At 40.6% G+C, this 15023-nt stretch overlaps 2 protein-coding genes across 3 annotated transcripts in view; one reads left to right on the forward strand and one right to left on the reverse strand.

Moving 5' to 3' along the window:
* Nucleotides 1-457: 457 nt before the first annotated feature.
* tmem53 (transmembrane protein 53) lies at nucleotides 458-3521 on the reverse strand. Its single transcript, XM_020466582.2, has 3 exons — nucleotides 1948-3521; nucleotides 1602-1705; nucleotides 458-1491 (listed from the first exon to the last, which is right to left on the reverse strand). The coding sequence occupies exons 1-3, from the start codon at nucleotides 2000-2002 to the stop codon at nucleotides 796-798; spliced, it is 855 nt and encodes a 284-aa protein (XP_020322171.1). The 5' UTR covers nucleotides 2003-3521; the 3' UTR covers nucleotides 458-795.
* LOC109874598 (dual specificity testis-specific protein kinase 2) overlaps nucleotides 2997-15023 on the forward strand; it is a 35180-nt gene continuing 23153 nt past the window's right edge. The window contains exons 1-3 of one of the 2 annotated variants that reach the window (XM_020466583.2): nucleotides 2997-3110; nucleotides 3252-3422; nucleotides 11366-11670. In XM_020466583.2, coding sequence (XP_020322172.1) covers nucleotides 11449-11670 — 222 coding nt within the window. In that variant the 5' untranslated portion in view covers nucleotides 2997-3110; nucleotides 3252-3422; nucleotides 11366-11448. The remainder of the gene's footprint in view (nucleotides 3111-3251; nucleotides 3423-11365; nucleotides 11671-15023) is intronic. The other variant, XM_031809655.1, reaches the window with a different exon arrangement.

A 15023-nucleotide genomic window follows, 5' to 3' on the forward strand; every position in this document is an offset into this window, starting at 1 on the left:
AGGGTGAGCTTTCTGTAGAGACAAATGCCCATGCCTCTCTCCAAAATGTGAAATTTGACATTCAGAATAATTCAATAATCATCTCTACCTGACCAACTTAGAGCACTGCTCTTCAAACTATCACTGATGTCTGGCGAGGCAAAGGCTAAGTTTAGACAAGGCCAAAGGTAGCCATGCACAATCTGCTTTGCTGGGTTGAGTGGAACGGGTCCTTCCCCAATCGCAGCATCATACAGATTGTCACATCAGAAATAATGTATTTACAGTATAGGAAATAAGAATGCTGCACTGCTTTACTACAACTGCGAAGTGTTATTGAATTGTAATCATGTGTTCAACCCTATAATTTCACAAGAAACTTAATTCATGTAATGGCCATTGCTAACTGTAATAGTTCATCTTCCAGAGTAATCCAAGGTTCCGCATTTTCAAACAAGTAGACCAAAAGAAATGCAAATGTTGACATAACGCTTCTTTAATTTATAGAAGGCACAATAGTTAAACACGTGTTTAGTAAGTACATACATTCTTAGTCAATCACATTCTTTTGAAATATCAACCACTGGATTAAAGATTCACAAATAGTACCAATCAAAATTCACAGCACTGGCACTTTGGTTATCACTTGTCTATTTTTGCTTAATTGTCTTCAACTCTTAAAACTTAAGCATTTGAAATAAGATGTGCAGTGGAGCTGCAGATTTCCAAGTACATATTTATACATGTGTAACATTACAGTAGAATCACACAAAAAAAAGTGCCACAGACTTTTGAGAAACATTAATTAGTGTGCTTTCAATGCTGGATCAAGTGTCGCTTTTTTATTTGCACTGTTGAATCCTTCATGCAGTTGGTCAGGAAATCCAGGCATCTCTTGGAGTACTCCTCTGGAAAGTCACGGAAATGGCTCACGTGGGCAGGGGTTTTGAAGTCAAAACTTTCCACAGACACCCCTTTCTCCTTTAGAGTCTTGACCATGAGCTCAACATCACTGTACCGAATCACTCGATCAGCTCTGGAGTACAGGTACAGCTGGGGCCAGGTAGGAGGGTGCTCCCGGATGGCATCGTAGTGGTTCTTGTGGATGTACTTGGTTATGGGGTACAGAACCACCCTAAGCAGGAAAACAGTTACAGCAAACAGTGCCAAGAGAACACACCTCAACATCACATTGATTTTGGGTCCCAGAGTGGCTGTAAGAGCCCGTAATGCCCCCCTCACATTTCCACTGCCTGGGGCACTGTCCACCACAGTCCCAACTATACATAGGGTACTGAACTGTTTATGACTGTGCAAGAGCTCAACAATGTAGCGGTACAGCATGAATCCCCCATTGCTGAACACGTGGAAAAATATAGGGCTGTTTTCCACCTCGTAATCATAGAGTATCTCAAGTAGTTTGTGGGCAGTATTACTCAGCTCCTTGTAGCCAAATGATTCAGAGACGAATACTGTCTTCAAGGGCGCAGTATAGCAAATAGTGACACAACCCTGGAACAAAGAGGGGGAAAGGTAAGTCACACATGAATAATGAAGTAGAATAATAATTTATTGAAATGACAGGGGACATTTACCACCACAATAATAATTTTTACGCCAACCTGTTCGTTATAAATGGAGCTGTACTTGGCAAGATGTTTGTCTCTGCAACCAGCCCATCCCAGCAGTATGACAACTGGTTCCTTTGTTCCATGCCAGTGTCTTTCTAAAAGGAGAAAAACAAATCAGTTATCTGTTAAGTAAACTAACTGCATAACCAGGAAAACGAATTTAGCTAGCTAGCAAGCAGTCTTTGAGTCAGTCCAATTCAGCTATAATTGAATTATGGACAAACCTGCCAGTGCCCACGTTAACGTTGTCTAAATAGCTCATGGGTCTGTCTGACAGCTAACGTTAGCTAGATTAGTGTTGTTAGCTAGCCTAAGCAAGGCTAGATAAAGTGCTCACCCGAGATCAATGCATCTGGAAACACAATGTTATAGTCCATGCCATCATCTTCCATTCTGTAGCCGATTATATTACAGAACAATGAGCCCTTTTGCTATACGATTCATTTGGCTGATGCGCTGAACCTCAACGTTCTCGCAGGTTCGCTAGTCGCTACGGAAGTCAAGAGTTGTTCGTTCATTGTTTCTGATTGGTTCGTTTTCCCTTCCCTATACATTCAGTTCCATGTTCCTCCACGAGATGACAGCCAATGTCCATATTTGAGTTTTCAAGCTACAGTAGAAAACGAATCGAATATTTCACTCAGAATAACATGGGAATTATTTGACAACATTATGCAATCTGTGGAATAACAATTGATTTCGTTTGACCAAAATATATTTAGAGGTGTACCCTGTACCACATTATGTGATGAGTGTTGTAAATTAGTAGTGTGAAATGTGAAATAACTGTAGACTTCTAGAGTCAATGCATAGTAGAGGTAAATTAGTATTCACAGCTGGTGAAATTATTATATACGTTCAAACTACCATCAATATTCGAGTTAACACAGTCAAATATTGTACATTACACACACCCCATCAAAAACAAAAACATTAGTGTGTTGCATTCTTGTCCCTGAATGGAAGCCTCAGCTGTCAATCTGGACGTGAAAAAGGGGATCGCAGTTTTAGTGGGCGTGTTAAAGGCGGTACATGGTCAATCGGCTGTCTGCACTGACCGTGCAGCATTACGGTGATATGGTCATTCATACCTCTTGCGCTTCGCAGATAAGCGCAGAGCTGTTGTGAAGGAAGTTGTCAAGAAAGTGAGTTTATGTTTAGGTTGTACAGGACCTCCCGCCTTCACCGACCGTCAACCAATCATGTCAATGCGGACCCATCCACAATGTTAAAACATTTAAGAGGCGCACAGCGATGCGGCACAGAGCTCAATATGTGCTTCTGTGTGTCTCTGGGTACTCCGCAAAATTGCGTCACACCATCCATATGGCCTCCGACCACATTTTCGGATCAAGCATAAATTGGCTCTTAGGGGAGCCAGTCAACACTGCGTAGCAGAGCTGTCAAACGACTGAACTATCTTTAACCACTGCGATTGTGTTTTAATGAGAAAACAAATGCCACATATGGTGGTACCGCGAGTTTACATTACGATTTGAGGTAAGCTATAATTCGTGTAGTTAAGAGTTACTTCGGCGTTGGCTGCGTAACTTCTCGTTTGTTAGCAAAGTGGAGTGGCTACCGTTAACTAGCTTCTCATCTTCTCTTGTTGACAAACTAAACTAACGTTACCGAGACCAGCTAACTACAAGCAAGTTAGCCAACTGGCCGCTACTAGCTCGTGCATGGTGAGTAGACCGACTGGCCTGCAAACTATTGCAATGAGATGGAAGTAACTGAGTTTGGCCTGTCATTTCATCAAGTTGTTGTTGAAGAGTCCAACATCTCATCATCTTCATGACAAACGACAAGGTAAGAACTCTGGCTAGCTCTGCCAGCATGCGAAGTTTGCTAGCTAGGTAACGTTAACGTTGGCGGATGAAGCCTGCCACTCAGTATGTGTCCGTTTCGTAACTAACGTTAACGTGAGCTAGTTGGTCAGCTAGTTTAGCAAGCTAAAATAAGCTAACTAACGTCATCACGGAAAGTGAAACGCGTGGGGTAAACAGACCAACATTTGTAGTAGCTAGGTACCAGTAAAAACAAAGTTACTTTAATTAAATAGTTTCAACGTTGTAGCTAATGCAGTAACTCATTGTTTATAATGGAATATTGCACTGAACTATTCAAACGGCAAGTGTTCAGATAATTCTGGCCAGGTATTTGATTAACGTATTGTATCCGAACTCGTATTGTAGGTTATAAACATATGTCATCAGATCAGAAGAAACTGGTCCCTCCCCTATGAACAAGACTGGGTCATTATTTAAAATGTCAGGTATGCCGTTGCTGCCTCGGATACCCATCCTTTACATCTGACTGGGCTCTGATAGTGATAAAAAAAATTATGATCCCCCTTTTTCATGGGGATTCTTGATCTTGCGTTTCATCATAACCAGATGACCCTCCTGTTGGCGATTTAACAATAAACATATTTTATTGTAGCACATTTGAACAGCTGGATAGAGCACAAATACCTGGTGTCAGGCGACCACAGGGATGTCTAGGGCTTGACATTCTGGTAAAGATGCCAATGGCACACCGGACAAGTGCCAACCGAAAGCTACTGGCCCAAATAAAATGAACAAAATATTGTCCCGGGTCAGGATCTGTCAGGGAAGCAAATGATGCGCGCATAATTTCAATTGCAGGTTATTTTCTTTCATTTGGGCTGAGCAAGTAGCATACAAATTCAAGGTCTTTCAAATACTTTGTCATGCACTTAATTGTCAAACACCCGAAACAAATGAAAGCGGCTACATCTCATAAACATTTATCAGAAATTAAATCACAGAATAATTATTTTGAGCAGTAGAACTTCTAAATCGGCTACCATAACTTCATGGACTTTAAGCACCAAATAGCCTCGAGGAAATGTCAAGTTGGGCTATTCCATGATGAGTGAATTGCGCAAAGCAAATATTCAACTAAAACTGAACTTTTTATAGCTGGTTTGCATACCCATTCTTGATTATTGCCTTAGTATTTACTAGTATATATCATCATTTGGGACATCTTTCCTACCGCTGTTGGTGTCCTATCGAGTTGCTGCAATCTCAAATTAGGCTTTATTTGTGCAGCGCGCGTGTGATAAATAATCGACATGACGAACTAACAGTTTCATGAATTAATCCGTTTTTTTTATCAGTTATATAGCCTAGATTAAAAAATATTTAAAAAATAGCATTATTACAATATTTTGTCCAAGCGGGCCACTGACAGGGATTAGCAACTTGCCAGGAGGGTTTTCAAAACCTCCCGGGCAAGTCGAGCCCTGATGTCCCATGGGCATTTCCATCGAAGGACCCATGAGCACAAACGTGACGTTCATAGGACCATATATCAAATTGGGTGTCAAATGGAAGCTTAGTCTATGTTTTTGGGAAATGAAGGCATAAAGATATTTTTCAACCATTTTCCATTAAAAAAAAGAACAAGTAAAAGGCTTTGATTTCTGGATTAACAGATGAAAAAGGTGTTTTACCAAGAATCTACTAGAAAGCTCTGAAAAGGTATTCATCAAAACACAATGTTTACATAGTCCCCTGCCAACTAACATCAACACTTCCAATGCATTTGGAAAGTATTCAGACCCCTTCCCCTTTTCTGCATTTTGTTAAATTTTTCTTTCTTTCTTTACATTACAGCCTTACTGTAAAATTGATTGATTAGTATTATATTTTTAATCTACACACACTACCCCATAATGACAAAGTGAAAACAGGGTTTTAGAAATGTTTATCCTATTTACATAAGTATTCAGACCCTTTGATATGAGACTCAAAATTGAGCTCAGGTGCATCCTGTTTCCATTGATAATCATTGAGATGTTTCTACAACTTAATTGGAGTCCACCTGTTGTAAATTGATTTGACGTGCTTTGGAATGACAAACACTTGTCTATATAAGGTCCCATAGTTGACGGTGCATGTCAGAGCAAAAACCAAGTCATGAGGTCAAAGAAAGTCCGTAAAGCTTCAAGACAGGATTGTTTCGAGGCACAGATCTGGGGAAAGATGCCCAAATATTTCTACAGCATTGAAGGTCCCCAAGATCACAGTGGCCTCCATCATTCTTAAATGGAAGAAGTTTGGAACCACCAAGACTCTTCCTAGAGCTGGCCGCCTGACCAAGCTGAGCAATCGGGGGAGAGGTGACAAAGAACCTGATTGTCACTCTGACAGAGCGCTAGAGTTCCTCTGTGGAGATGTGTTTCATCTTGATGAAACCAAGATTGAACTATTTGGCCTGAATGCAAAAATTCTAAACATGTTTTTGCTTTGTCATTATGGGGTATTGTATGTAGATTGAGGATGTTTAAAAAAAAAAAGATATATGTGTGTCTTGTGCCCTGTAATTCCATTACCAAAAGCACACACATCTTTAAGATCTTTAATCATTTCGCTCCCTGATGTGGAGGGAGGATAATACATGTTCACAGAAGTAACAAGTAATGGTAGACCTGATTTAGTTATAGTGATTTTACTGATATCAATTTTGTTTATGAATTATTAAGTGATTTAAAACAAGTTGGTAACACAATTACCAAAATATCTGTAACGAAATTACTGCAACTGAATTGGCTACAATGGGAAATCATAGTCACAAACCACAGTTGGGTCACCTGCTACTCTCCTCCCTTCCACTGGCATACTGTGACGTTCAGCTCATTACTGTTTTCTTTCTTTCTATTGTCTGGTGGTCAAACTACGATTCACCGCACATAGTCGGAGTCTGGACAACCCTTCCCTCTACCTCTCTCTTTCCAGTTAATGTCAACTCTCACAGCTCTTAGTGACACCTACCCATGAGCCCCCTCTCTTTCCAGTTACTGTAACCAGCATCCTCACCCACTGAGAACCGGACGTCCATGGATGTTGACATTTGTTCGGTCCACCCTGGCCTTGACGTTAGCGTCCACAGACGGACCGGACTGGACCGAATCTGAACCTATTATAGAAGTATGTTTCACAAGTTTGGATAGCAAAGCAGAGTACAGTACAATGCAGTAGTACAGTATATTGTACTGAAATATACAGTACTGAACTCTGCTCTGCTGTACTACACTGTACTCAACTGTGCTGTGATGTCCAAACTTGTGAAACATGAGGAGAATGACATTCATATCCACACTTATGCATATCTGTGTAGAATAGAACTGGTAAACATGATGTAATTCTGTTACCGGGTGTAAATCCACTTCACTTACTGTAGTTCAATAACCAAACTATATATATTTTAAACTCAAGGTGCCATGTCATAGTTGGCATCCCATTCTCTCTGCAGACGTACACTACATGGCCAAAAGCATGTGAACACATGCTCGTCGAATATCTCATTCCAGAATCATGGGCTTTAATATGGAGTTGGTCCCCCCCCCCCCTTTTGCTACTATGACAGCCTCCACTCTTCTGGGAAGGATTTCCACTAGATGTTGGAACATTGCCGTGGGGACTTGCTTCAATTAAGCCACAAGCATTAGTGAGGTCAGGCACTGATGTTGGGTGATTAGGTCTGGCTCACAGTTGGCGTACCAATTCATCCTAAAGGTGTTTGATGGGTTTTGAGGTCAGGGCTTTGTGCAGGCCAGTCAAGTTCTTTGGAGATTGCGTGGCTGTGTGCTTTATTTTATACACCTGTTGGTGACATGTGGTTGAAATATCTGAATCCACTCATTTGAATGGGGTGTCCACATACTTTTGGTGATGTAGTGTATTTTAATCTTAATTCGTAGCAAATATTTATGTTTTTGTAAAATGTGGTTGCGTAAAAGCAATAGGGTCCAGCTGCGACCATCTCTCAGGGCAGTCATCCACAGGGTCTCTATGCTTCCACCTACTGAGATGGCATCGCTCAGTGCATCTCTCAAGAAGAGTGGGTGTTTCGAATGGAACCATATAAGGAGAACTGGGGGTTTCAAACAGTCTTTTAACAGTAGGCGCTGGAATTCCATGAATTACTAGAACCGCCATGACTTGATATTTCAATGATTGTTATTTCAAATATTCAATAATAACTTGCATTTTTAAAAATGTAAGGTAGCTAACGTTAGCTAGCATTTACATTTACAGTATACTAAACCTTACACACATTGCTACCGATAGGTAATGTTCAAAGACGCAGCTCACAGTGAGTGAATAGACATATTCTTTTTTTGCAAAACTGAAATGTCTTACTGTCAACTCTGCAGGCCATGACTGATGTCCGATAACCCAAACAATGTCTTGAGTGGTACCTTTCAAACCCCCCACTTCTCAATATGATTCTTTTTGACTCCCCCACTTTTCCTGAGAGATGCATTGAGTGATGACATATCAGTAGGTGACATTATAGAGACCCTGAGGGATGACTGCTCTGAGAGGTTGTAGCTGGACCCTTCTCATTAAAAGGGAGATGTTACCAAAGTTTGCATCTGCACAGTTCTAGTGTTATCAAGATACCAGTATTGCGATAATAAATGCCATTTAGCAGACACTTTCATCCAATCATGCTTGCATACATGTTACATATGGGTGGTCCCGGGAATCAAACCCACTATCCTGTCGTTACAAGACATGCTCCACCAACTGAGTTACAAAGGACCACTGCGATACCAGATTTTCCGCTTCGTGTTTTGCTTCCTTTCTTCCTAGTATTGTGATACTGGTATTGTGACCACACAATACCATTCATCCACAAAAATAGATTTTGTATATATATATTTTTTTCTGTGGAAATCATTGTAGTCCTTGTGCATGGATTTGTTAAACTTTGAAATGAATGTTGTTTTTTGGCATACATTTCAAAGTTTAAATCCGTTACTGTGGAATTGCCCTCATCTGTAATTTTGTCATTAGTGGCCCATTGTAAAATTCCTCTACTTCCTCCAGTTGAGACTGATTTATCGCTTTGGAAAAATACATTATGTTCACACAAGCCTACAGTGCCTTCAAAGTATTCATACCCCTTGACTTATTCCACAATATGTGACCAGTTTGAATTCAAAATGGTTTCAGTTGAGAAGAAAATCTCACCCATCTACACTCAATACCCCATAATGACAAAGTGCAAATGTATTGAACATTAAATACAGAAATCTCATTTGCATAAGTATTCACACCCCTGAATCAATTCTTTGTAGAAGCATCTTTGGCAGCGATTACAACCGTTGGTGTTTCACAGTCTCTAAGACCTTTCCATACCTGGATTGTGCAACATTTGCCCCTTTTTTTTTTTTTTTTTTACATTTTCAAGCTCTGTCAAATTGGTTGTTGATCATTTGCTAGATAAACTCTACGGCAAGATCTGAAAATGATTAAGTCAAAACTGTAACTCTGCCACACAGGAATATTCACTGTCTTCTTGGTAAGAAACTCCAGTGTATACAAGTGTTTGTTATTATCCTGCTGAAAGGTGAATTGATCTCCCAGTCTCTGTTGGAAAACAAACTTAACTAGGTTTTCCTCTAGGATTTTACCTGTGCTTAGCTCCATTTTTTTTTTTTTTATCCTGAAAAATTCCCCAGTCCTAACGATTACAAGCATTCCCATAACATGATGCAGCCACCATTGAGCTTGAAAATATGGAGAGTTGTACTCAGTAATGTGTTGTATTGAATTTGCCCCAAACAACTTTTTTTGTGTCCTGAATACAAAATGTTAATTGCTTTGCCACATTTTTTGCAGTATTACTTTAGTGCCTTGTTGCAAACAGGATGCATGATATGTAATATTTTTTTTATTCTGAACAGGATTCCTTTTTTTCACTCTGTCAATTAGGTTAGTATTGTGGAGTAACTACAACATTGTTGATCAATCCTGATGTAACTGTTACATCATTGGCCTCATGGTAAAATCCCTGAGCGGTTTCCTTCCTCTCTGGCAACTGAGTTAGCAAGGATGCCTGTGTCTTTGTAGTGACTGGGTGTTTTTGATACACCATCCAAAGTGTAATTATTGACTTCCCCATGCTCAAAGGGATATTCAATGTCAGGTTAAATATATATATATTTAAAAAACCTATCTATCAATAGGTGCCCTTCTTTGCGAGGCATTGGAAAATCTCCTTGGTCTTTGTGGTTGAATCTGTGTTTTGAAATTCACTGCTCGGCTGAGGGACCTTACAGATAGATAATTGTATGTGGGGTACAGAGATGAGGTAGTCATTCAAAAATCATGTGACCTGTTAAGCACATTTTTACTCCTGAACTTATTTAGGCTTACCATAACAAAGGGTTTGAATACCTATTGACTCAAGCCATTTCAGCTTTTCATTGAACTTTTTTTATTCTCTCAAAAAAATACAATTCCACTTTGACATTATGGGCTATTGTGTATAGGCCAGTGACAAATCTAAATGTCATCCATTTCAAATTCAAGCTATAACACAACAAAATGTGCACAAAGTCCAGGGGTGTGAATATGTTCTGAAGGCACTGTAGTTTTCTCACCAGCTACAAAATGTAGGTTGCTGCTGAGATGCTAGGGAGTGAGGGAAGAAAGGGTTCAGACTGGAGAAGTCATGAATTCACTATCTGCATTATTGATATGACGCTGTTAAGTGTTTCTGCTTTGAATGAAGGGAAATTTATCATTTTAGTGACATTTATGACTTGTTCTTGTGAACCCAGACGACTAGGCCTAGCAGCAATTGAAATGGAAAAACAGCCCTCATATGTTATACATCTGTTCTGCTTCTGAAAAGCAGATTTACTAAAATAGCTGCTTTAAACATTCTTGGCAGACTGAGTCTGATCATTGTCATACACTTGCAAAATGGCAAAAAATGCCTTTAGTAATGGAGGAGGATAACATCCTTTTAAGGGTACGGCTGGAGCAGCAAAAAGATCCCAGAACTAGTCCAGTAACTTTGGATGATTTGATTTCAGTTGTTTTCATTTGGGATTGGATGGGGGGTGGGAATCACATGAGGTTGAATTAAGAATAGCATTCTTCTCCCAAAGTTTTTAATAGCTTCTCTCTAGTCTCTAACTCAAGGAAAGGGGAGGACAGCAGAATAATCCAGAGACCTAGCCTAGTTACAACCAGCCCATCGAGTAAGCTCAATAGACCTGTGCATGCTGGGGAAATCAGGGGTCCTTAACAAGTGCTGGATGCTTCAAAGTACTAGTGCCATGTGAAAGGTCATCCTCGCCCTCACTCAGTCATTTAAATCAAAGGACTTCTTCCTATGGTCATTACTCTGGGGTTATTATGTCTCCTTGTGTTCCTGTACATGCTCCCTTGTTCGTTTAGGATCCCAGTCTTGGGCTTTGGCTTTATCTTGGCTTAATCTCATATAATTGGACAATCCATCCCTATTAGAGCCATTATTTGTAGGCTTGTCAGACCAGAGGCGGGTTAGGACTCCTGTCATGTGTGTCTAAGTAGATTGATCTTGTGTGAAGTAATGCTTTTGTCTTAGTATTTGAAAAAAGTTGGTAGAAATGTCAGAGGAATGTGATAAAATAGATTAGGCTCATTATCCCCCTCATGACAACACAGCTGTGTTCTGTTTAAATGAACGGAATGGTGATTAAAAAAACACACACACTGATTTATTATACTTCAGGGGTACATAAAACACCATGTTTTCCATACAGATACTAGCTGAAACGAACAGTGTTTTCTGGATTGTTATTTGTGTCCTGTGAACCATAAGCTTATACTGTACATTCTAAACTACAGGAAAGTACAAATATTATTAGCTGGCACCAAAGCACACAATTTTCTCAGTCTGCCTGCTGAGAATGGATTTTGGTGTTTCCTTCCTCTTAGGGCTGTAAAGGGTTGCCAAGCAGTTATCGAAAATGTGAAACCTTCATGGAGAAGTCCCCCACAGAGTTACCAGTGAAGAGACAATGATGGATCGGAACAAGCGCAACTCCATTGCCGGCTTCCCCTCCATGAGGCCAGACCGTCTTGATGACCTGGATGGTGGAGGGGAGTGGGCCCCGTCTCAGGTGGGAAGAGTGTGCCCCTCATCCTACCGCGCCCTCATCAGTGCCTTCTCCTGCCTGACGCGCCTTGATGACTTCATCTGCGAGTGGATTGGCTCCGGCTTCTTCTCAGAGGTCTACAAGGTGGGTTTATGTTATGATTGACCTGAAATGCAAGAGTTTTATGGTAGGTAGGTGGTACTGGTAGGTAAATAGTAGATTGTGTGAGGACTGCTTATTCATTCATATCAACGTATGGTTTAGGCTAGCAGAAAAGCTATGGTATGTCATCACCAGGATTACTTAAATATATAATCTCACACCCTGAGATGTCTCAGCCCTCATTCTGTTATTAAACCTCAGTGTGCGGTGCAGAATACATTGAGCGAGTGACGAGGAGACGGCAACCAACCAAGAGGACTTTTTATTTATTTTATTTAACTAGGCAAGTCAGTTAAGAACAAATTATTTATTACAATGACCGCCTAGGAACAGTGGGTTAACGGTCTTGTTCAGGTGCAGAACGTCAGAAATTTACCCTGTCAGCTCGGGGATTCGATCTGGAAACCTTTCGGTTACTGGCCAACGCTCTAACCACTAGGCTACCTGCCGCCCCTATCGCCATAGTAAACTAATAGCTACCATAGCGAGGTTGATGACGTAGTACCTATCTTGACTGCATCAAACTGGGAGAAGCTAGTTAAGCTATCTAATGTGAGCTAATTGAGGCTGCAAAGCGTTTTTTAAAATTGCAAGCACATTCTCATCCTACAGTTACAAATAACAATCCGTTCAGAATATTAAGTAGTACTCCGCCTGTTGGCGTCTTAGTCGTTGTAGCCTATCGTTCTCCTTTAACTTTTAATTCTGTCACTTCCATTGATTAGATACTTTTGGTCATGTAGTGTATATGGACACCTGTTTGTCGAATATCTCTTTCCAAAATCATGGGTATTAATATGTAGTTGGTCCCCCCCCTTTGTTGCTATAACAGCCTCCACTCTTCTGGGAAGGATTTCCACTAGATGTTGGAGTATTGCTGCGGGGACTTGCTTCCATTCAGCCACAAGCATTAGTGAGGTCGGGCATTGATGTTGGGTGATTAGGCCTGGTTCGCAGTTGGTGTACCAATTCATTCTGAAGGTATTTGATAGGGTTGAGGTCAGGGCTCTGTGCAGGCCAGTCAAGTTCTTCCACGCCGATCTCAACGAACAATTTCTGTATGGACATCGCTTTGTGCACGTGGCTGTTGTCATGCTGAAACAAGAAAGGGCCTCCCCCAATCTATTGCCATACAGTTGGAAGCACAGAATCGTCTACTCTAGAATGTCATTGTATGCTGTAGTGTTAAGATTTCCCTTCACTGGAACTAAGGGGCCTCACCCGAACCATGGAAAAACAGCCCTAGACCATTGTTCCTCCTCCACCAAACTTTACAGTTGGCACTATGCATTCGGGCAGGTAGCGTTCTCCTGCATCTGCCAAACCCAGATTAATCCGTCAAATTGCCAGATGGTGATTCATCACTTCAGAGAACGTGTTTCCACTGCTCCGGAGTACAATGGCGGCAAGCTTTAGACCACTCCGCCCGACGCCTGGCATTGCGATCTTAGGCTTGTGTGCGGCTGCTCGGCCTTGGAAACCCATTTTATGAAGCGCCCAACGAGTAGTTTTTGTGCTGACGTTGCTTCCAGAGGTGGTTTAGAACTCGGTAGTGAGGGTTGTAATCGAGGACAGGCAAATGTTTAAATTTTTTACAAATTTTTACTCGCTTCAGCACTCGGCAGTCCCTTTCTGTGAGCTACCAATGTTTGTCTATAAAGATTGCATGACTGTGTGCTTGATTCTATACACCTGATAGCAACGGTGTACGGAAATAGCCGAATCCATTAATTTGAAGCTGTGTCCACATACTGTGTGTGTTTATTTATACATACTCACTCACTACTGTTCAAAAGTTTGGGGTCACTTAGAAATGTCCTTGATTTTGAAAGGAAAGCACATTTTGTTTTCATCCATTTTTAAAATAGCATCAAATTGATCAGAAATACAGTGTAGACATTGTTAATGTTGTAAATTACCTTTGTAGCTGAAAACAGCTTTTTTTAAATAATTTTTTAAACCAACAAAAAAAACATTTATGTATTATCTACATAGACATACAGAGGCCCATTATCGGTAACCATCACTCCTGTGTTCCAATGGCACGTTGTGTTAGCTAATCCAAGTTTATCATTTTAACAGGCAAATTGATAATTAGAAAACCCTTTTGCAGTTATGTTAGCACAGCTGAAAACTGTTGTGCTGATTTAAAGAAGCAATAAAACTGGCCTCCTTTAGACTAGTTGAGTATCTGGAGCATCAAATCAAATGTTATTGGTTACATGCGCCGAATACAACCGGTGTAGACCTTACAGTGAAATGCTTACACTCATGAGCCCCTAACCGACAGTGCAGTTTAAAAAATACAGATAATAAGAGAAATGAAGCTGGCAGCTTCAATAAATAGTACCCGCAAAACACCAGTCTCAACATCAACAGTGAAGAGGCGACTCCGGAATGCTGACCTTCTAGGCAGAGTTCCTCTGTTCAGTGTCTTGGTCTTTTGCCCATATGAATCTTTATTTGTATTGGCCAGTCTGAGATATGGCTTTTTCTTTGCAACTCTGCCTAGAAGGCCAGCATCCCGGAGTTGCCTTTTCTCTGTTGACGTTGAGACTGGTGTTTTGCGGGCACTATTTAATGAAGCTGTCAGTTGAGAACTTGAGGCAGGCGTCTGTTTCTCAAACTAGACACTCTTATGTACTTGTCATCTTGCTCAGTTGTGCACTGGGGCCTCCCACTCTCTATTCTGGTTAGAGCCAGCTTGCTCTCTTCTGTGAAGGGAGTAGTACAGTGTTGTACGAGATATTCAGTTTCTTGGCAATTTCTCGCATGGAATAGCCTTCATTTCTCAGGACAAGAATAGACTGACGCGTTTCAGAAGAAAGGTCTCTGTTTCTGGACATTTTGAGTCTAATCAAACCCACTGATGCTCCAGATACTCAACTAGTCTGAAGGCCAGTTTTATTGCTTCTTTAATTAGGACAACAGTTTTTAGCTGTGCTAACATAATTGCTAAAGGGTTTTCTGATGATCAGCCTTTTTAAAATGATCAACTTGGATTAGCTAACACACCGTGCCATTGGATTACAGGACGGATGGTTGCTGATAATGGGCCTTTGTATGCCTATGTAGATATTCCACAAAAAATCTGTTGTTTCCAGCTACAATAGTCATTTACAACATAAACAATGTCTACGCTGTATTTCTGATAAATTTTATGTTATTTTAATAGACAAAAAATTTGCTTTTCTTTCAAAAACAGGGACATTTCTAAGTGACCCCAAACCTTTGATCGGTAGTGTAACATACATACAGTACCAGTGAAACGTTTGGACACAGCTACTCATTCAAAGGTTTTTCTTTATTTTTACTATTTTCTACATTGTAGAATA

Source organism: Oncorhynchus kisutch, linkage group LG30, assembly GCF_002021735.2.
Source record: "Oncorhynchus kisutch isolate 150728-3 linkage group LG30, Okis_V2, whole genome shotgun sequence".
Taxonomy (NCBI): Eukaryota; Metazoa; Chordata; class Actinopteri; order Salmoniformes; family Salmonidae; genus Oncorhynchus; species Oncorhynchus kisutch.